The sequence below is a fragment of the Eleginops maclovinus genome, chromosome 22 (assembly GCF_036324505.1).
Source record: "Eleginops maclovinus isolate JMC-PN-2008 ecotype Puerto Natales chromosome 22, JC_Emac_rtc_rv5, whole genome shotgun sequence".
NCBI lineage: Eukaryota > Metazoa > Chordata > Actinopteri > Perciformes > Eleginopidae > Eleginops > Eleginops maclovinus.
In genome coordinates this window covers 8,911,482-8,932,733 of record NC_086370.1, presented here as the reverse complement: position 1 = coordinate 8,932,733, position 21,252 = coordinate 8,911,482, and the positions used below count along the sequence as shown (strand labels likewise).

At 41.3% G+C, this 21,252-nt stretch overlaps 1 protein-coding gene across 2 annotated transcripts in view; it reads left to right on the top strand.

Annotated features, from left to right (window-relative positions):
* Positions 1–21,252, top strand: part of zmp:0000000755 (phosphofurin acidic cluster sorting protein 2) — a 50,406-nt gene that overhangs the window by 8,758 nt on the left and 20,396 nt on the right. For both annotated transcript variants that reach the window (XM_063874636.1, XM_063874637.1), the window contains exons 2-5: positions 10,027–10,114; positions 17,039–17,128; positions 18,128–18,253; positions 20,416–20,578. In XM_063874636.1, coding sequence (XP_063730706.1) covers positions 10,027–10,114; positions 17,039–17,128; positions 18,128–18,253; positions 20,416–20,578 — 467 coding nt within the window. The remainder of the gene's footprint in view (positions 1–10,026; positions 10,115–17,038; positions 17,129–18,127; positions 18,254–20,415; positions 20,579–21,252) is intronic.

Sequence of the window (21,252 nt, the reverse complement as noted above, 5' to 3'; positions counted from 1 at the left end):
ACAAACATGGGCCTGCTGACCTCATCAGTTTGTGGTCAGGCCTGAACAAAAGACCTGTTTAGCTCTGCGAAAACGGCAACAAAGGATGACAGCCATGCACAGAGTTCCTGAAAATGATTGTGAGATCACTGAGGTTAATGAATGCAGCAAAGGGTTGCTGTCGGAATCGAATAGGCTGCACAGTTTAGAACGTAGCAAATAGTTATTCTGATGAACCTCGGTGGGATCAAGTGAATGTTAGACTACTTTGTCTGTTAATTTGACTTTGTGCCAGTAGAACAAGGGGACTTTTTTTCCCGAGCATGTGTTCGACCTGATGGAACATGTGGACAGGTTTACCCCTTCCTTGCATTTCCTGGTGTCATCAAACAGCAACCTGTTTTTTATTTTATTTCCTCAAACAAGCCTTGTTCTTTCCTCACATATTTCTCAATCGGAAACATACACAACTTGCTGGCACTCCCTTCATCATGAGAGAAAAGACTTCTACCAAACCACCCACTCAAAAGAAAGTATTGGTCAAACCTCTGATTCAGTCTTTACAGACGTACACCTTTTTCTTTTTTTTAAATGGGTGTTTGAGGCAAAGCTTATATCACTCAACTGAAATAAAATCAGGCACTGAGCGTAGTATTACATTAATTTGCCGTTAATCCCGACAACAGTCAGATTCTGTCACAGCTTTGGGGAGCCTCTTGACCTCAGAGTTCACAAAGAACATATTACAGGGTATTATGAGGGATTTGCTATTACGTGCTGTTCACTCGCATTCTGGGAAACAACCGGTTTATCTGCCTCCCAGTCAATTTTTCTTTTCGCAACACACATCCCTCAGGGTGGTTTCATACCTGAGTGATGACACCTGTCCTGCCTTCCCGTTGCACCAAATCGATCCATGGCAGCTCATGTGTCTGCACCAGCTGTCCCGACAAAGCTATAATCCATCCTAGCAATGACTTGACAAAACTACATGTTGAAAGGGGGATATTATATTATGGCTGATGGGATGTTGTCTGACTGCTTCTCAGTTACCCCTTAGCCAGTTGGATTGATTACTGCCAGCATTATTTCTTCAATGTCCTATAAAAATGACTGAGGATTTTATACAGTAGGTGCCACAGCCTGTCAAGGGATCCATGATGAGGTTGCAAAATGTACTTGTATTTATAATCTTTGGACTACCATTTTTTTTATTAAATAACTGATCTTAAAGTGTTTTAAATATTAACTACTATTACTGAAAACTGACAGCGATGGGTTTAGATCTGTTTATACAGTTTATGATTGTAGGATTCCCTTAGAGGTCTCTGAAATGTCCTCCAACAACCCAAAGATCAGCAGGATTGAGGCTTGGGATGGACCATAAAGTTGTGCATTTAGCCGTAGCTTGGCTAAAATATGGCTGTTGGAACACTACAATTTCCACTAAAATATCCTCCCAACGTGTGGATTATTCTGAAGGATGAGCCTGAGATATTTCATCACAGTTTACATTCTGTATTACCAGCATAAACAGTGCAATGTCCTCCATGGTAACTAAAAATCAAGATGGATAAGGCTTTATGTATTTTGACAGGCGCTTTGACAGCCCCCTTTTTAAGCCTATAGGGGTTTAGTGTTTCACGCTCCCAACATGTAAGCCTATGTCTACATAACAATGTAAGAGCTCTCTGTTTGTCTTAACCGCATGAATTCTGGCCAGGCTTTGAGCTGCCGTCTCATTACAAAATATTTAGCGTTGTGATGTTATTAATGAGTGCACACCATCTGTTGTTTTTGCATTATAATCATTAATGTCTCATGTGGGTTCATTGTTAGAGCCAGAGAAGATTAAAGGAGATATTTGTCATTTCTGTTTCAATGCTGACCTCTGACATTCAGCAATGTGTTGGCCTCAAGCATGTGACCTTTCATATGCAGGTACGTTTCCCCATCCAAAGGTGTGTTTGTGTCTGCACCAGCTAAGTTCAGTTTGAGTTCAGTCTTGTTTGGCTGCATGTAAGTTTTTGTCTTTAACATGAAGTTTACCATCTCCAGAATCAGACACTTTCTCTTGTTCTCTGTGCCCCCTGATCACAACCTCGTCCTCCCTATGAGCTTGAAGACACTTCAATCAAGGAATTAAAGCCAAATCAGCATATGGCCATCTGGCACCCACAACCAGATATTTGGGGGTTAAATTGCTTCTGCTTGCAAGCCCAAATGCAGGCTAAGCTCTTATGGCACTTCCTACTGTGTGAACTGTGAACACCGATCCATTCAGCGTCCTTGTTTTCATCGCTCATAATAAAGATCAGATTGAAAAAGTTAATTTTGCTGCTTCTAAATGACCTACCATTATACTCTGGATAATGTACATTTTCTCTCTATCCATAGCGCCTTAACCTTAGCTAAAAACAAGATTTGATAATGTAAGGCTTTTGTTTTGTTTGTTGAAAATATGGTTAAAAGCCATGAGTAAGATGTCAAAAAAGGAAACCTACAGTACATGAGCAAATCTCGCTCGTTCCATAAGCCTCACCTTGAATAGACTCCTCCGTTTTTCTTGTGGGAGAATAAAATATTCACAGGAAGCAGCTTTTAGACCAGCGTAACCTTTACTTTGACTAAATTATGCAACCAGACATGAGCAAATAATAGTGTTATGAAAGGACAATGTGCATTAGCTTTCCTCAGCAAGAGCCATGAGTGGAGCAAAAGGTTCTTTTTGACCCGCCCCCCCCACACACACACACATACAAGCCGAAGCCATAAACATCTTCCTTGAGAACTTCTTGCCGAGCATTATGTTCAAGCATGCTTCATGAATAGAATGCGACCGCCTTCACATCTCCAGCAGAGAATACGAGAAATGGCACATTGAAAGCACTAAGAGCAGGAAGTAGTTTTTTTTCTTCCCTTAGCTTGGAAGCCCCCCAGCACATACCAAACATAGACAGTGTCTTTCTCATACTCTGTTACATCACTCATCCTCCATCCTCCACTCCCCCCCTGCTTTGAGCCTCTGACAATTGCTGTGCAGTGATCCGAGGGCATGGATTTGGCAAAACATCAACTAGAATGCTGACTGGGGGGAAAAGAATTACAGAAGTGCGTTTTTGTTTAGGCAGGGTATCATTTATTTCAAAGGATTGTTGAAGCCTTCTGTTGGTGGCATGCACATGGTCAATATTTGCATGATATACTATTTTTGAAAGGTGTTTAGATCACTGCTTTCCAAATGAGAACATAAGTATTGACAGTCACTTGAGCTGTATCTCAACTCAAGGCTCTGACAACTGTAGCTGCGGTCTCTTTGTAGGCTCTTAAACCTGAGCGTGTTTCAATCAGCAGTCATTTGAGAAGCCCCTGTCACTGGAGTGGTCCAGAAATAGCGTAGAGATAGCAGCCCCATGTACTCGTACACACCAGCATATCTCGGACTAATGGCTTTGAAGGATGTTGTGCATAAGGGATCCGTGCTGTTTGTTGACACCAGTGCAGAAACACTCTTGAGTGGTCATGTTATATAACTATAATAAATCATTTCTATCCAGTTATGTGGACTTTTTAAAGCTATTCTAATCCAACATTTAGCCATCTGAATTGTGGCTGTTTGATTTCCACAAGTCATTATTATTCTGGAAACATTATATATTTAGATCTTACAGCTTTCCTTTTTATATCACAAAAAAAAGAGATCTGAATGTGAAGAGCCTCTTTTTGTTCTGCTACGAAATCAAGCATCAGCATAGCTTTGTGCTGTGGTTGCATAAGATTTTCTCTTTGAGCATCATTTTGACAGACATTGTTGGCAAAAGTCCATCACTACCTATTAATATTCCTGATTTGCCTCCACTGGACTCCTTTGTTTACTTCAGGAATATAGTGACATCACTACGTATCACTTGCACTTCGATTGGCTTGTGCTGAAGGGCGGGACATCTCTAAGTAGTTGAACAATCACAACAGAGCCAGACAACTAACCAATCAGAGCAGACTGGGCTCTGGTTCCAGACAGAGGTGAAAAGAGATGCTGCAGCACAGACAGTATGAGGAAGATGAAGAGCTTCTTGAACATTAAAACATATAAAGATTTACCAGTGGAGGAAAAAAAAAGTGAATCTGAAAATGAGCATGAAAAGTCCTCTTTGAAGGATTATTCCCTCTTTTGCCAGTCTTTCCTCGATGCGTGATGAGTGTCTTTTGGAGTTGGGGGTTTACATTTTATAAATGCCTTTTAATGTCAGTGTAATACAAACTCTGTCTGCTGTCACTTAAGCAGTCTCCAGCAGACATTCCGTTGTCCGGTAATTACCGGACATTGGCCGGGAAAAAAAAAAAAATGTCCGAGAAAATGAAATCTCACCGGTCAAAGTGTCCGTTTGAAATTGACTAATAATCCCTCTATCTAACTCAATTTGATTTTCAGAATAATACTACCATTTAGGCTAAGTCTAATGTAGTAACACAGTAGCCTTATGCGCATCGCAAGTTGTGGAGAGACATTACAAACTTTCGATTTCATGTCGGCAGCTGCCAATCTCAACACTGCCAAAAACCGTAAAAAGTAGTGTAATTATAGGCTACGAGGCAGTGTAGGCCTATGAATAATTTGATGGCCTCATGCCTATTAATTTAAAATGTTACTTAAACCGCACCATATCAGGTGCACGTCAAGACCGTTGATATAACTTACGTGTAGCCTATTGTTGGGCTGTTAAAAGTCTTAATTGTATGTGGGTAAGGGGGATTAGTTTATTAAACTAAATAGAAATATTTGTATTTATTTTTTATTTGTTTGATATATATGGAAGGATGATTGGTTCATCAGATACGTCTCTTAAAATTAACTCGGGCACCTCGTGCAAATAACGCACGGGGTCGTTTGCGCAATAAGTGTTCACGTAATTATTTGAAAGTAAGGCCAATAAATGTGTTAAATTATTTTTGTGTGTCAAATTGTCATTTTGTAAGCTACTAGTCTACTTCAAATGTTTCTACACTAGCCTAATTAGGAACGATGGAATATTTGACCGTGGTGTTATCAAAATGTCCGGAAGGTGAAACCTCGGCCGGTCACTTTGACCGGCAGATTTTTTTTCTAAAGGAAACCCTGGTCTCCAGACAGGCATTTCATTTCACCAAGCTCAAAGCAGCGAGTGGCCGAATGTTGGTGTCATGCGAGACCCGACTCCAGAGGTGTGTGTGTGTGTGTGTGTGTGTGTGTGTGTGTGTGTGTGTGTGTGTGTGTGTGTGTGTGTGTGTGTGTGTGTGTGTGTGTGTGTGTGTGTGTGTGTGTGTGTGTGTGTGTGTGTGTGTGTGTGTGTGTGTGTGTGTGTGTGTGTGTGTGTGTGTGTGTGTGTGTGTGTGTGTGTGTGTGTGTGTGTGTGTTAAAGAAAGCCAGCCAACTCAGGGGAGGGTTAGGTCAGAGAGGGGCTAACAAAAATGATTATTCAATGTGCTGTGTGTGTGTGCCCTGGCTCTGCTCCCTGACTTCCACCCTGCTGTCCACCTTAAATCCAACTCCTCCAGTTGATTTGGTTTCCTCTGATGTTCCAGGCTCACTTCAATACAGGTGGGCCAAGTTATTCAGGCTGCACTGGATGGGAGAAAGAAAGACATGGGAGCATGACTGTCTCCTGATTCAGTTGTCAAACACCAATGTGTGTATATGTAGGTGTAGTCGCCCATGTGTGTCATACGGTATTTTAAGCCTGTGTTTGTCTCTGATATCGGGTTCATCTGAAAAGCGTTAGACTCAGGTGATGAAGTCCCAGGAGCTGTGATAGCTTGGAAGATTTGTAACCTCTCCTGAAGTCTTCCTTCCTTGCTGCAGAGTAAATGGATGAAGCAGCCGAGAGCAGATAATCCACCATGCCATACAACCCACAATCACAGGCCTCTTATCTAAAGCCAAATATTTGACCACGGCTGTTTGAGTGTGCTGCCTGATAAGTTGTTTTGTTTGTCCAGGACAGATAGAAGTGAAAGGATTTGAGCGCAGTCTCAGGCGTTCTGTCTTTCATAACTCGGTGACTCCTGCAGAATCTCTCAATTCCTGTTCTGGCCAATAATACTTTCAATGATGATGTTTTTAAAGGTTTGAACCAATATTTACTCCCTTCAAACCCTGACTTACTGACATGCAATGATTAAGATATCCTGGGGATTTTTCCCATCGGGCTTCACTTGTTAACGTATGACACTGCTTGTTTATAGTGCATATGTTAGCCTTTAATCATCTACTGATGCGTAGGTAAAAAAAAACAAGCATATATTGTCTATTTTCTATGTGGAATTCAGTAGCTATGGTTGAAGATAGCCTTTTACGTCACATACCATGCGTTTCCATTTCCTGTTCCCTTTAGCATTCTGTATCATCTTAACTGGGCAAACAGCCTTGTAATCTAATGGCATTGCTTTGCTTCAGAGGCCTGAAAGGTCAACAGTTAATGACGGCACAGTGAGTGACTGGGACGCACTAATAGGCTTAGATGGAGCGGCACTGCTCTTGCTGCTGTGAGTGATGCCATATAGGCTAAAGCTATTAGCTGCAGAGTGCTCAGGCACCTGCTGGGCACCCTGCGTCTGTAACAGTCAATAACTGTTCCTTTTCACATAATATGACACTGTGTTGTTTTATGTGTCCATGTCAGTAATGGAAGATGTCATCTATAAAATGATTTTCCCTGTTACCGTAATTGGATCATGATTATTAATTCACGTTTAGTGGATTTGTCCTCCACATGGGACACAATTTGAACTTGAATTAGTATTCCAGTCACTGTTGAAGGTTAAAAGGAAGCTGAGTGGAAGTCCTGTCCTTTAATAAGAATGCTCAGCAGAATATCACATTTAACGATAGTGATGCTGCAGTAAAATGTTATACATGCTGATGTGTCAATATGTGAACAGCATTTAAGTTATATGCAATTAGGTTGTTTACTTCACTAGGGTCTCAAGATATCTACAGGGAGCTGAGATGATTAATGGGAGAGGAAAAAATTAAGTTTGGAAGTATGTTAATTCTTCATGCTTTTTCCTTAAAATAGAACAGCATTTCCCTCTTTGGGTCTGAAACAATTATTCTAATTAAGTTATCTGAGAAATGTGGAGGGAACTTCCCTATTTGCAATTTAATTTAGCCTTAAACAATTTATTTTATCATAAATGTTTAATGTCACAGTAATCAATAAATAAAAGTACTATATTTTCCTCTGAAATTATGGATTTTTGAGTAGATGTACTTTGTTATTTCCCAACACTAATCCTGAGTATCATCAAAGCTAGCCAAAGAACAGATAAGCTGTATGCCAGAGTTCAACTGAGGATCAATAAAATCAGCTAGGATGACCCAATCAGAAGAGCTTGGCAGGTGAAGTGTCGGCCAAACCAGCGCAAGCACCGTAACTGAAAGAGGGATTTCCCCCTTGGGCCCTTATCAACTTGGAGCCGACAGAAAATGTTTCACTTGTCTTTGCCGTCCACAGCCTGTTTACAGAAATATTGAACTGGAGAGACAGCCGTATAGATTCTCCACCCACCAGGTCTACGCTATGGATTGATAACACTGTTGTGTTTTGGTCCTCTCCGGCCCAGAGAGGTGTGCAGGGATCCGACCCCAGGCTCTCACTTGGGAATGTGGGAATGAAATGCCAAAAAGAAGGATTAATGCGTCTTTGGAGTGACCTGTGCGCACCCCTATTTTGATCTTGAGTCTGTGCACCGTGTTTTCATTCCAACAATCCTTTCTAAAATGAAATGATGCTTGACCCGGTGTCTCGAGCTATTTTGGCGCGATGATCAGGGCTTCTGTGTGCGACACCCGGCCCGTCACCACTGTCTCTGAGCGGGTGGCAAAGTGAACTGGCACTGGGCAGAGGCACGGGGACAGACTGGCACTGGGCCAGAACAGATGGCCACTAGTTTCACTTGCAGCGAAACAGAGTGGCGAGCAGGAGTGGAGATAACACCGCCATCTAATAATAAAACATCGCCGGTTCCCTAGGTGACCCCTTTAGCGCCTGCAGCCTTTCCTTTTTTTTTTAATTACATGTGTTTCCCGGTCTGCTGAGAGAGAGCTGGGACTGGATGGAGATGTTGTTAAAGCATCAATCCTGCTTTCTGTCACAACCCCCCCCTCCCGTTACTGGTGACTCATCCTCAACATAAGGCAAGCTGTATCCGTGCGCTACCGTCAAGATTTAACATTGAATTACTCCAGCTTCAGAAAGATTCATAATTCTAACGCGCTCTTATCGTGCATCCATGTGGATTTGCATCTAAACCGGTTCCTGTGAAATGTTGTACAGTCATGTCGTCACCAATTTAAGAGGGAGATTCTACACAGGAAGTTCCTGTTGTGGAGAAGGTTATATTATCATCATTAAAGATGTATTCTGTCGGCTGCTTGGATAAACATCTCTCGGGATCTAATGACCTTCAGCTAGCTTCCTTCCTATGCTGTTAATGAAACCTGTGGATGAACGTATTTACGAATGCCCTTTCTTGCAATGATGGAAGACGCTTATGGGATGACATTTATGTCAGCACACGATTTAATAAGATCCCTTTATAATGTCATGTGACAAATAAATTACTGACAGTCGATTCAACAAAATAAAGAGATTTGTATCACAGGAAACACTGTAAACATAAGATAAGAGGGACTTTATTAATCCCAAACTGCATTGCACATAATTAGAAATTAAAAGAGCAGAAATAAACAATTCTACATATATAAACGTATCAAAATAGAAATAGGAATAAACCAGCATTAGAGAGTTAAAAGGAATATATACAGCTGATTACAAGTGACTAAATGATTATTACACATTGTAGGAAAACCTTTAAATCTGTTTAACACATGACAAATGTGATTATTGTTTATGCCCCACAATATTAATCTCTAAAACCACCATCTCCTCTTTGGTGTTTCTAAAGATTTCTGTTAGGCTCTTTGTGAATCATACTTCCCTCGCAGGGCGTGTCTGAATGAAATCAGAGAGTGTTGCACAGTGGCTCTGAAGTGGGCGACTGACTGGACTGTCACTGTTTGTTTGCCATGTCTTCCTTCCTCCTGTCTCTCTCCAGCTCGTACTGATCACATTTTAATGTAGCGGGACTTCTGGGAAATGTGGGTCAGGGGGAAGTTTAGCAATCTTGGCGTCTGAGTTGTTGACATTTTTTTGTCTTGCTAGAGGCACATTAGTTAGGAGGGTGGGAGATGGAAGGAAGGGGGATTTTAAAGGTCACAAAATGATGTAGATCATGAAAGAGGCGTGCAATTGAGCTTATCTCTGGTTTGACACTGTATTGCTAAGTTGTTGTTATCTGCCTCTGTTCTACAAAATGGGCTGAGCCTTAGAGGAGTCTACAGGGACCCTCTGACCTATATGTGATTTAAAAACAGTACATTTTACTGAACATATTGTCGTCTTCGTACTTGCTGGATCCAAGTAAGACAGCTCTCGGATATAAAAACCCAAGAGTGTTTTAAAAATTCTTGATACAGGTATATCTTTCTTACTTGTTCAATGTAATAATGAACAGATGGCAGCGAGTCACATCTGTGTTCAACATGTTAATGTGCAGCAGGAAGGTGGAATAGGGCTGACTGAAGACATTTCACTGCACAACCATAGCTCTTCAAAGCATCTGTGCCGTGCATGAATAATTCGCCCATAAAGCTGACAATATGAATCCTGATTTAGTAGCACTTTGGTGCACCATACCTAAGAGAAAGGTTGTAGATTTCTACCTCAATTAAGAGGGACACCAAGCTGATTTAAAAAAAGGGTTTCATTACGGCGTTGCTCTCCAGTTTGTTCACTCACTTTCTTGACAACCATTGATGATTCCTGGAAGCTGACTGTTGTTATTATCATACATGCTGACTAAAGAAAGACTAAAGACTCAAGTAGAAACCATAGTAAGTGCTGCTTTGTCAGCCATGCTCTTCATCCCCAGATGATGTCATGAAGGTGTGCCAACAAAGTGTTAGTCATGCCACTAATCTGTTTCCTTTCTGTGTGTTTTCCACAGGCTCTGCAGCCTCACGCTGAAAAAGCTGGTCGTCCTCAAAGAGCTGGATAAAGAGCTGAACTCCCTTTCTATTGCCGTCAAAATCCAGGTGGGTGGGTTAATCTCCCGTGTGCGATGCGAGTAACCGGCTCAATTGTGAAACATTTGATAGCAGCATGTCACGCTCCGGGTACTGCGACTCTCATGTCCCTCAATTCTTTGCCCGCGCTGTGCTCTGTTGAACGTAATCACAAAGCCTACTCTACGACATGCTACTAATCCTGCCGATGATAAAAACCTGCTCAGCTGAACATGATGCTCCTGTGAGTCACATCCACTCAGGTGCTTCAATGACAGACTAGCATTACACGTCTAAGCAGGAGCATTAGCACCTTAAGACGGATTGTGCATCTTAAATTGATTACTATTGCATTTTTGTGACTACCAGTTGCAGGCCTATGTTGTATGTTTTATGATTGTTATTTTCCAACTGTATCTTGCCATCGGTATGGTTGTCACTGCTGAGATTTAGAATCTGATGATAAAAATTGTGAGGCGAAACCCTACAGGTAAGTGCAATTCTTTTTAAACTAATTGTTAATTTTGGGAAAACTTTAAATATTCAAATGAAGTCCCCTTTTAAATTATTTAAAAGAATATCTTCATATATTCCATGAACGTATATTTTGTTGACAAATTAAAGTCAAATTGTTCTCATAGAGGGATTTTTTGGACATCTATTTATATCCCTCCATAAATACAAAAAATACTGTCTTTACAACAGCCATTAAACCAATACTTATTTGTATTTTATTAGAAACAGCTGTTAAAAATGTAAAATTAAAATTCCATACATTTTGCAAGACATCGGTAAATAGTGTCAAAATGTGAACATGTCGATATTGTAATGAAACGTTCCCTAATTGATTCTTTACATTAAGATAATTCTGTAGAGGTTTTGTTCTAATAAATATGCTAATGAGGATTTCTTTGTTTATCTTTTGGTGAATTTAAAAGGAAATCTACAGACGCATTCAGACAAAGTGTTTAAAAATGAATGACGATTTCTTTCCAGTAGCCTGAAAGAAGACATGTAAATTATCCCAAAAATTTACCAGTTCAAAAAAAAATGTTGACTCGCCTTCACACTTACATTTAAGCCAATGAACTAAATCTATATAATTTACAGCTAAAAACAGCAGTTGGCTGGTTACGAGACTGATAGTGAATGTTCATGTTTCAATCTGAGACCATCTGCTCTGGCTCGTGAGTGTGAACAACCAAGTTAATTTTACAGTCCTGTAGCTGAACCGCTCAGTAAACAAGCTAACACTTTGTTTGCTTGCTGCAGTAGAGCTACCACTTCGTCCTTTCTTACGGCAGAGTTACAGGATGATAATTGCTTTTGGAAAGGTGTCATAACGCAAGTTCTTCTGAGAATAATGCCTTGTTTGACTGATGTGAATTCACTGATGTATGGTGGCATATTATGCAGCACAACTGTTGAGATCATAGACTCTCTGCTTGTAGTCTGCAGACAGGCCTCACAGTATGAAAACACACTCTCCCAGCAGTGAGCCTAGAAGTGGTTGTAAAGATGATGGTCCACTGCTTCTGAGAGTAAGTGTAACCAGTAAGTGCACCTTAAGTGTAGAAGCACGTACGAACACACTGCCCTGAGGTGGCCTTGTGGGAAAATGTCTCAAAGGGAAAAGTCATTCAAACTTTCTCGAATGCAGTTGCACAGAAAAAGTAAACACAATATTAAAGAATAGGCGAGAAGAGAAGAGAGCCATCTTTGTTGGTAACTTCTACCTGAGAGATTCTGAGCCACATCAAAAGAACTCTGAGAGAAAATGTTTCATACCCACGCACATTAAAGAGAAGCTACTGCTGGAGCGCTGTACACTGCTGTATTTTTCACATGCTTTATACGCTCCACTTCTCCTGCACAAATCCCAGCTTTGTCTAAGTTGGAATGTGCCACCTGTGTCATGTCTCACACTGTGGACCCAACATGTTTAAGTCATCCTTACATTTATACCAACAGTGAGCAAAGATTCCCTGCAGAATTATGATTTGAGAATAAAACAGGATCTAACAAGATACAGAAGTAATCAAATACTATGGGAAACATTGCAGTCGTAAAGGTGATGAGGAAAGGGATTTAGCCATTTCATTTGTAGCTGTCTTGAGGGATTTAATGATTTTTCGTTGTTACTATTGGACCCGGAGATGAGACGTAAAGGATTCTGCGATGTGTTGGAAAAGTAGGATGGGAGAGGGCACTCTAATTCATGCTCTGTGATAATAACAGACAAGATGTAGCTCTATGTAAAAGACGGTTACATTTGTGCACAAAAATGTGTAGAGATGGTGGGATTCTATTGGCACTCCCTCCATGTTTGAACACCCAGAGAGCGATAATGATAGGGCGGACAAATCTTGTTAGGAGATGTAAAACACCTGGAACACCTGCTTTTAAGGATTGGGCTGCTAAAAACTTGCTGCATATAAAAGAATGGCATATAGGAGTCGTAGTAGGACAGAAAAGAATTGGTGGAAATAACTGATCAAGTACAGTTAGGTGTGTGTTTATGTTCCTACATGTTTTCATTAAATGTACTGAGGATCAATATATTTATTTGTTATTCTATGAATATTTCTTTATAAATATACTTCATATTTGCAAAGCTGCATTTTGATTGGTTGTTTTCTTCTCCTTATTCTTGGTGTAACACTAGGTAGGGGTGGAGCAATGGATTAGGATCAAATACACATTTCCGCAGTGACTGTTTTACAAAAATAAAAAAATTGCAAGATACAATAAAATGGAGGTATAAACCAAACCACTGTCTAGTTGGTAAAAGAAAAACTCGACCACAGATTATTTACCCATTTTTGTTGGGGTTTTTGGCGGCAAAATCAATTAAGTTATTCAATTTTGATCCTCATACATCTTGATAATTAAGTTTATTGTTTAACTTAATAAACTTCTTGTTTAGCAGTCACTGCCATCTGTGCAGAGTCTAGTCAAATGCACGTGATATTCTACTACCTATTAAATCACATATGGAAATAATGTATTAATTGTAAGGTCTGTGATGCATTCTGTTGTTACATGTTTTAGAGATGTTTTTCAGTTTGGCTAAAAGCCTTCGAACCTCAAACACCCTTTATATTAACTCCACTGTTTCTCTAGTTACTGCTCTCTGCCTCGATGCCTCTGTAATTGTCCGTTTTTCTCTCCCTGTCTCAACATTGTTGCCCTCATTTTGCAATGTAATTGAAATTTTAAGCTGCACTGGGCTATTTAAAAAGAAACAAATTATCTCCTCTTAATGTCATCCTAAAGGAGAAAGCAAGCAACCAAGTGTGGCTTTATCCATGAGCTACGTTGTCTCTAGAGTGTGAAATCTCTATTTCTGTTGAGCCGCCCGGAGGACAGCCGAGCGAAGCTTCGTTTAACGCCGCTCCGGAATTGGAGCATTAAATGCAATTTCCAGCAGGTTTGGTTGGGAAGCAATAAGGGTCTGAAGAGACGGTTAGTGAAGATGACAGAGGAATCACAGGGTTTTGTTTCCAAACAGTGAACGACACAGCCTCATTGACGCATGTCTTCAATTCTGTGTCCAGAACACACTGGCTGCTTCCACTCTGAGTCTCATCAGGTTAAGTGGCCTGCGTGCACACACAAGCCCAGTAATGGCTAACCATTTGGATGTTATCCCAAAGCCACGGCAGCGAGGATGATGTGATTGCAGTTCAGTCTGTGGGAGTCTCTACGTTCCCTTGGAGATTGTCTTCGGTCTCTTACCCCGGAAATCGCTGCGTCATTTCAAGTAGCGGAGGCCCCCACAAACAACCCTCTGCTGCATCGATTCCCTTGTGGCACGTGCACATGAACACGCAGTTTGTGTTGTGTTTGGTTGCCTGAGGTTTTCGCCAAACATTGATGTGCGCTGGATCAGGATAGGAAAGGCGTGCTATTCTCATTTCAGTGCAGGCCGCTTTCCAAAGCACTTCCATTTGCAGTCCTCTGATGAGATCAAAGTGTGTGTGTGTATGTGTGTGTGTGTGTGTGTGTGTATTGAAACAGAAGCCTCAAAACACACCAAGCTCTTGTCCTGACCCTAAATCACTTCCTGCCTGTACTGCGAACAGTAGAGCCAATTTAGAGATTTTAACATAACTAAGTAACTTTGAGAAGAGTGGAACTTTTTCCCACAGGCTTTTGGAGCTTGGTAGAGTTTAGGGGCTGTAACTGACATCCCCCTGTATGGCCCCAGAAAGACAGTGGAGAAGCTTGTAGCAGGGGGAGAGAGGGTGAGAGAAGGGGGCGGGAGGGGGGGACATTCAGAACAAGCTTTCCCTGCCAAGGCTCGGTATTGTTAATGCATGTCAGGCAGTTTGAGAGTGCTCGGCTTTTGTGCCTTGATTCATTGTACCAGCCTGTGAGCATGAGAAAAGAGGGGCATACAAGGCCTCTTTGTGGAGCTCAAGTTAGTGGCAAGGTCATAGTGAGTCAGAGATTTCCCCTCTTTTTGCTTTAAAACATAGGTACTGTCAGCATGTCCTTCTGTGGAACATATTGAGCCATTTGGGCTGGATAGAAAACTGCTTATTACAACTGAAAGCTTTGCAAGTGTCAGCAAAATGTAAAGTTATTTATGTCCATTTCCATGTTAGTTATTCAAAGCTTTGGTTTCATTTCTGATATTGACAGTACAGTAAGTGTTCTTTCAAAATGTTCCTTTTATTCTTTGATGTACGTGAGACAAACAAAGAGTTATGTGTTCTTTGAATATTTCACACTTTTATATCACCCGTTTGTACACTAACACTTCAAGCAAGATGTGGAAATGAATGAGCAAATGAAATATCTGAATAATTTGATAAAGATTTTCAAAAATACCAAAAACACCGTAGAAGAAACAGAACATGTAAACTGTAAACAAGAATGATCAGGGATAATGATCTTTCTCTCTGAGACAATGTTGCTAATGGGCAACTGCGCCTCCTGGAACATGTTTAGATCACTCTAATATTCAGAGGCTTGTTGCCAGGGATAGAATTGGAACTTGGAGAATGCCTTAACACATGCTCATTTAATTAACTGATTTTATCAGTAGCTTATAATTGGCATACATTTTCTCAGATGCATTGTTATGATAAATATCAAGTTATAAAATGGAAAATGTTCTATTAATATAAAAAAAGCAAGACGCTACTTTATCACATATACTTTACCAGTGTAAACAGACTCCGACATTGTAGTCCCTGCCCAAAATGGCATTCGTACACACATCTACATCATAGTGTTTTATGTACACATCACGGTGAAACACCCCCATCAGATTTTTTTGAGAGCTGGAAGTGGGATGACATTTGTTTGGAAGAACAGTAACAATTGATTGGCTTAAAAGGGCCCATTGAGCCTCTGCTGTGACTTGATTAAATGCTTTTGATTTTTTTCTCATACTGCCTGTTTTTTCACCCTCTGTCTGAAACCAGTGCCAAGTCTGTTCTGATTGGTTAGCTGACCGGTCTGTTGTGATTGTTCAACCGCTTAGAGATGTCCTGCCCCTTAGCCTATCAGGTACAATGTGTTGAAGCGCTAGCCAGAAGAAGCACAAGTGTTACATCTTGATGTTACAGAAGTAAACAATGACTACTATTGAGGCGTTTCAGGCAGGGAAGGGGCTGTGTGGTAGAGAAACTCCCCCTGGAGGGACCATTTACATGCACACAAACCTATAAAACACACTGGAAAGGTAACTCCAAAAAAGCAAATTAGGGCCCCCTTTTAATTGTTGCTGTCTGAAACATGCACTGTCACTTAAAGTGTGCTAGAGTGTGCAGTTTCATATCACTTATCCGTGTGATGTTCCTACAAAGGCCCGCCCCACTACATTCTTGAATGTAGCGGCACCCTCTATTAACCTCTGATGAATTCTCAGTGTCTGTTACATGCTTTAGCAGCTCTGATGGCATAAGGTTCCACAGTTGCACCGGCCGCTCAGGATTCTTAAAGAGTTTTATGGGAATAAAGCCAGATATAGGATATCCTTAATTAATATCCTTGGCAGCTTCAGTAGACACCTGAACTAAGCTCCGGCGACCTATGAATTTGTACAGCAGCTGATGAGTTTCCAAGTATATTACACAACAGATGCCTGTCTTCCTCACTCCCAGCGCGATATTAAATCGTGAACCCGAGACTTGACAAGCGGTTCCTGTTCTCACCTTCGCACTCCCGACTCTCTGTTTTCGAGATAAGAAGAGGTCCAAAAAGAAGCATGGTTGAAAAATGTAACTGAATTAAACTTGATGAGGAACATGATAGACCTTAATCCGAGGTTCCTTAAAACTCTGAAGGGCTGAGGTGGGTCCTCCCAGGACACACTGTGTGTCTGTGTCCTTACAGGTGGAGGAGACTTCTACAAGCCCAGACATTTAAAACCCTGACTGCAGTTGGCGACCAGACGTTTGTGCCAGCCCCCAAATTAGCTTAGGCGATGAGTCTCTCAACTAGAATAGCCAGCACTAGATAGTAACATTAAATGTGGCGTCTATTAGCTTGAACAACAGTGGCTGCACCACGATAGCAGTAACAGGAACGTATGTAGAATACCAAAATCTCTAAAGGCATCGTTATGAATCCTAACCAATTTTGTCTGAGATGCTTAGGGTGCCAATGGAGACAGTGGAGAGCAGACTTTGGTTAGGCTGTTGCTTTTGAATACTAATGCCGGTTAGGAAAACTTCTTGGTATGTCCCCGAGCTCAGCATCTGACCCATATTTCATTGTTCTAGTAGCACTGTGAAGGAATAGAGAACTGTTTGTTCTAAGCTGCTTCAAGGTGCGAATCTGCATAAATGTGTGAATGTGAAGCAGGCTGCTCCTAAAATAAGGCTCGCACACTCGGCCACTGTCCTCTGATAGGAGATTTGTTTCTTATCCTAAAGGCAGCTCCTAACGTATTTTTTATTTATATGTACCAATTAACTGTTGCTTGTCTTTGTCTTACAGGGTTCAAAGCGTCTTTTGAGATCAAATGAGTACGTGCTTCCACCCAATGGACTGATGGAGACAGATCTGGAGCTCACATTCTCACTACAGGCAAGCTCTGACGTTCTGCTGTGAATTCTCACACTGATACTGCAGCTAGTTGACAGGGAGGAATTTGTTAAAGCCCCTTCCTGACCACGTGCACTTTCCTTTTCTCAAGTGTATTCATGTGTATATGCAGTAGTTTGTATATATTACATAAGGCCCAGTTTGTTAATATAAGCCTTGGTATTTTATGGAGAGAGGTGTTAGCTATGTGTAGCAGGACAGGAAGTGTTGTAGTTTCTGTCGTCACATATTGTGTCCTTCCAAGTGCAACCCTACTCCATTCACAAATTAGTCCTTACCAAAGTCACTGAAGCAGACAGAATGTATAGGATTTCATAAAATAGACACAAACTAAAGATGCAAGGCAGCCATTAAGGTGAATTACAAAATGGCCAGCAAAAATGACTTCGCTGTTGAGTAAATTCACGCTGCTTTTCTCAGAATTAGACATGCAGATTGTGATGTTCAACCAACTTCTGAAGCAGACATTAACTGTCATTGTGTGAATCTTAAAGACCAATAATAGTCCATGTGAAGTTCAAGTTACGGCATTCAAAGACATTAAAACTCAGGACTCTGACAAGATGGATTTGAAAAGAGGAATTGTGAGGATGAAATATAAAGTGTTAGAGATATAAATCTGAAGTGATGAAGGTTCAATAACACTTCAAACACACTCCAGCAGAAAGACCATTAGTAATACTTCAGGCAGTCTAACACCTACCATGTTGATTCACTGCTGGCATCAGAGTACAGTAATGGATGTACTTTCTACAGAAAACTTGAACCAGGATTGTGTCATGGTGGGAAAATTCCTTTTTTCCCCTACTACTGCATGGCTAAAATGTAATTTGCAGGAAATATTGGCTGAGTAGAGACAAAGCACAGCAGAAGAGTGGATAAAGAATTTGGTTTCAATGGAGTAAATACAATGTATTGGCATTTGCCTGTTGATTTAATATTTTCTGTGTTTCAATCTGTGTTTCTATTTGTTGTATTCAGTACCCCCATTTTCTGAAGAGGGATGCCAACAGACTGCAGATTATGCTGCAGAGGAGGAAACGCTACAAGAATCGAACCATCCTCGGATACAAAACTCTGGCTGTGGGAGTCATCAATATGGCTGAGGTACTTCCAACCACTTCACTGTATTTCTCTTGAGAAACACATCGTTTCTCCTCTTAGCTTGTGATTGACATGGCTCTGTGTCGATGTATATTGCTTGGTTTGCCGGTCCTGCTTTACCCATCGTTTCAGATGATTCATGTCATCACACATACTGCTGTGTGAGATTATTGGCCATCTGGAGCTCGCTTCATATGCACTTTTCTGGAAAGTGCATTGAGCCATGCTATGCGGTAATAATAGACTGGATGCTGACATAATGCCACTTTGTCGATGTTTATTTAATGTGGAGATATAAGATTACGCTGTTTTTTTTCCTGATCCGAGTCATTGACCGTTAAGTACTGACAGCCCTGCCTCAGCTTGACATTCAGTGGGGATGTGGCACTTGCGTCAGACTGTATGTTTGGCCACTAGAACATCAAAATGCCGTTTTTTTTAAACACACATATTACTCTTCTTGTGACTCTTCCAGTGGATATCACACATTTTAAGGAGTGCTGTTGAATTGTGGGTCATTCACTTGCAACATTGCTTACAAGCAAAGTGCTCTCGTGTTTTAACAGTGGGGGATTGCACTGAACCAAAAAGTGTACAGCTAATACAGATCAATGAAATGCCTTGTGCAGGACATAATTAGCTTGCTGTGTATATGAAAAGGAAATCAAGGTGAAGAGAGATTTAGACAGATATGGAGCGCTTCTGCTATTGGAATAGAGGGACACAGGTAGCATTTCTCAGATGATAATTACAGTTCCCATTCATGCTCAGCTAAAGTGACTTCCCACTAGTAGCCCCAGGACAAAAATTGACTGACATTTAAAAACAACACCAATGCTTACTGCATTTCAAAATACTACTCTGCTGCGGTTCTGTTTTGGTGCTTGCTGCAGCGAAACAACCCACAGACTTCTATGAATAAAGCTAGATTGGCCATTATTGGATCCTGCCGGGTAATTATGTTGTCATCTGCTGTAGAGTAAACTCTCCCGTGCCCTCATTCTGAATCCATCGGGGCATTACGTGGGAGGAAGTCACTGTTATTGGACTTTACATGCAGCATTCGAGTCAGTGCACCCCTGACAGTGTTTGAGCAAAGCGAGCCTACTCCCTGTGCAGCTATTCATCAAGTGAAATATTGGAAGTACCCCCCACATAGAGCTTACAATGAAAGCTCATCCTTTCTCATCTGATTCTCAACAGTTCATGCAAACCGCCTTATGCTGTTTGTCTGTGTGATATGAGCAAATTGCCGCGGCTCATTTCCACATTCAGGATGGATTAGCAGCATTGTGCTACTGGAGATTTTCTTAGAGATAGCATAGCTGTGGTCTCCTAATCAGTCTGTAAATCCCTGCGAGCATAAAGCAGTGTAACAGAAGCCCTCCCAATCTCTCTTGTATCAGTGTCTGCTCAGTAAAGAGGGATACAATTCTTCCATCCGGCCTCTCTGTTGAAGAAATTAGTTCCATGCTGTTTCGACAGAGTGATTGATAGACACAGACATTTTACAAGACAGTAAATGCATCTCACTTTAAGAACACTTGATTTTTAGACATGTGTCCTGTGTTTTATTTATTTAAGAAAAGAAAACATTAAAGGGGGCCTATCATGCTGTTTGGGGTTTTCCCTGTCCTGTAGTGTTTTATATAGGTCTGCATGTAAAAGGTCTGAACGGTTCAAATCCCAGAGTTCCCTCCAGAGGAAAACTCTCTCCCTCACACTCACCTCTGCATGAAATGCGTCCTTTGGACTCCTCTGTTTACCTGTGGAACATAGTGACATCAGTACTTAACAATCGCACTTCCATTGGCTAGCGCTCCAGCGCATTGTACGTGATAGGCTAAGGAGCAGGGAATCTCTAAGCAGTTGACCAATCACAACTTTATTTGCATATATACTATCTTTACATGCTACTTTTTACATTGTTGTTTTCAATTGTAAATGAGGGAGACATTACTACCACTTGCTTTATACCTTTGTTTATGTAAAAATAGCTATTTTATCCAATAAAAAGAAAAAAGAGACACTATTATCAGAAGTGTTTTAGGGGAGAGATAAAAATAACAACTTTGTCTGGTGTTATTGGTTTAGAGCACATTTTGTCTTTGAATGGATTCTTAAAAATCAATAGCGAGCTTCAAAGTTAATCTTCTCGTATCCAGGTGATGCAACACCCGACAGACGGAGGACAGATCCTGGGTCTCCATAGCAACGTGAAGGAGGCGCCAGTGCGTGTGGCGGAGATCAGCGTGTACTCTCTCTCCAGCCAGCCCATCGACCACGAGGACGGCAGTGGCCAGGCTGGGCGCAAGACCAAAACCTCAGGTGAGCACGGACAACACCCCCCCACTGTCCCTCTACATGGGTCTGTCAGACCAGCCTGTACCAACGCTGCTTGCTCAAATCCTGTGTGTAATTTCAGCCCTCTCTCTGGAGCCAGCTCTCCCCCCCAGGCCCCTCTCTTCCTCCTTCCACATGGCTCCTATTTCCCGTCCGAGAGGAATAAACTCTATTAATCCCAACCTGCGGCCAAGGATATGTTATTCCCTCCAGCTATGCTTGTAATGTTGACGTGAGAGTTGAACAGATTTAGGCCCTATTGCCTTACACTTTTCTAATTCTGGACGGGGGAGGAATATTGGGCCCTACTCGGACACCACGCCTTCATCCCGCCATGCTGATCCCTCGCTTTTCTGGAAGTTATTAAAGAGGCCGCTCAAACATAACAGATGAGCTCATGCACCGAGAATTATACTAGTGTCATTCAGAGGAAGAGAAATATGTTTATCCTTCTCCTTTCTTTTCTGTAGCCTCAATAACAGACATCCCAGCTAAGAGCAATGAACTGGATGTTTCACAGGCAAAACGATGTTCTGAGAAAAAAGCTCTTCCATTGCCTGATCTGTGCTCAGCTGTCAAACACGCACTAAAAACAGCTTTTTAGAAATATGGCTGCTCAAACCAATAAAATATGACTTTCTAGTAAAACTTCAACCACT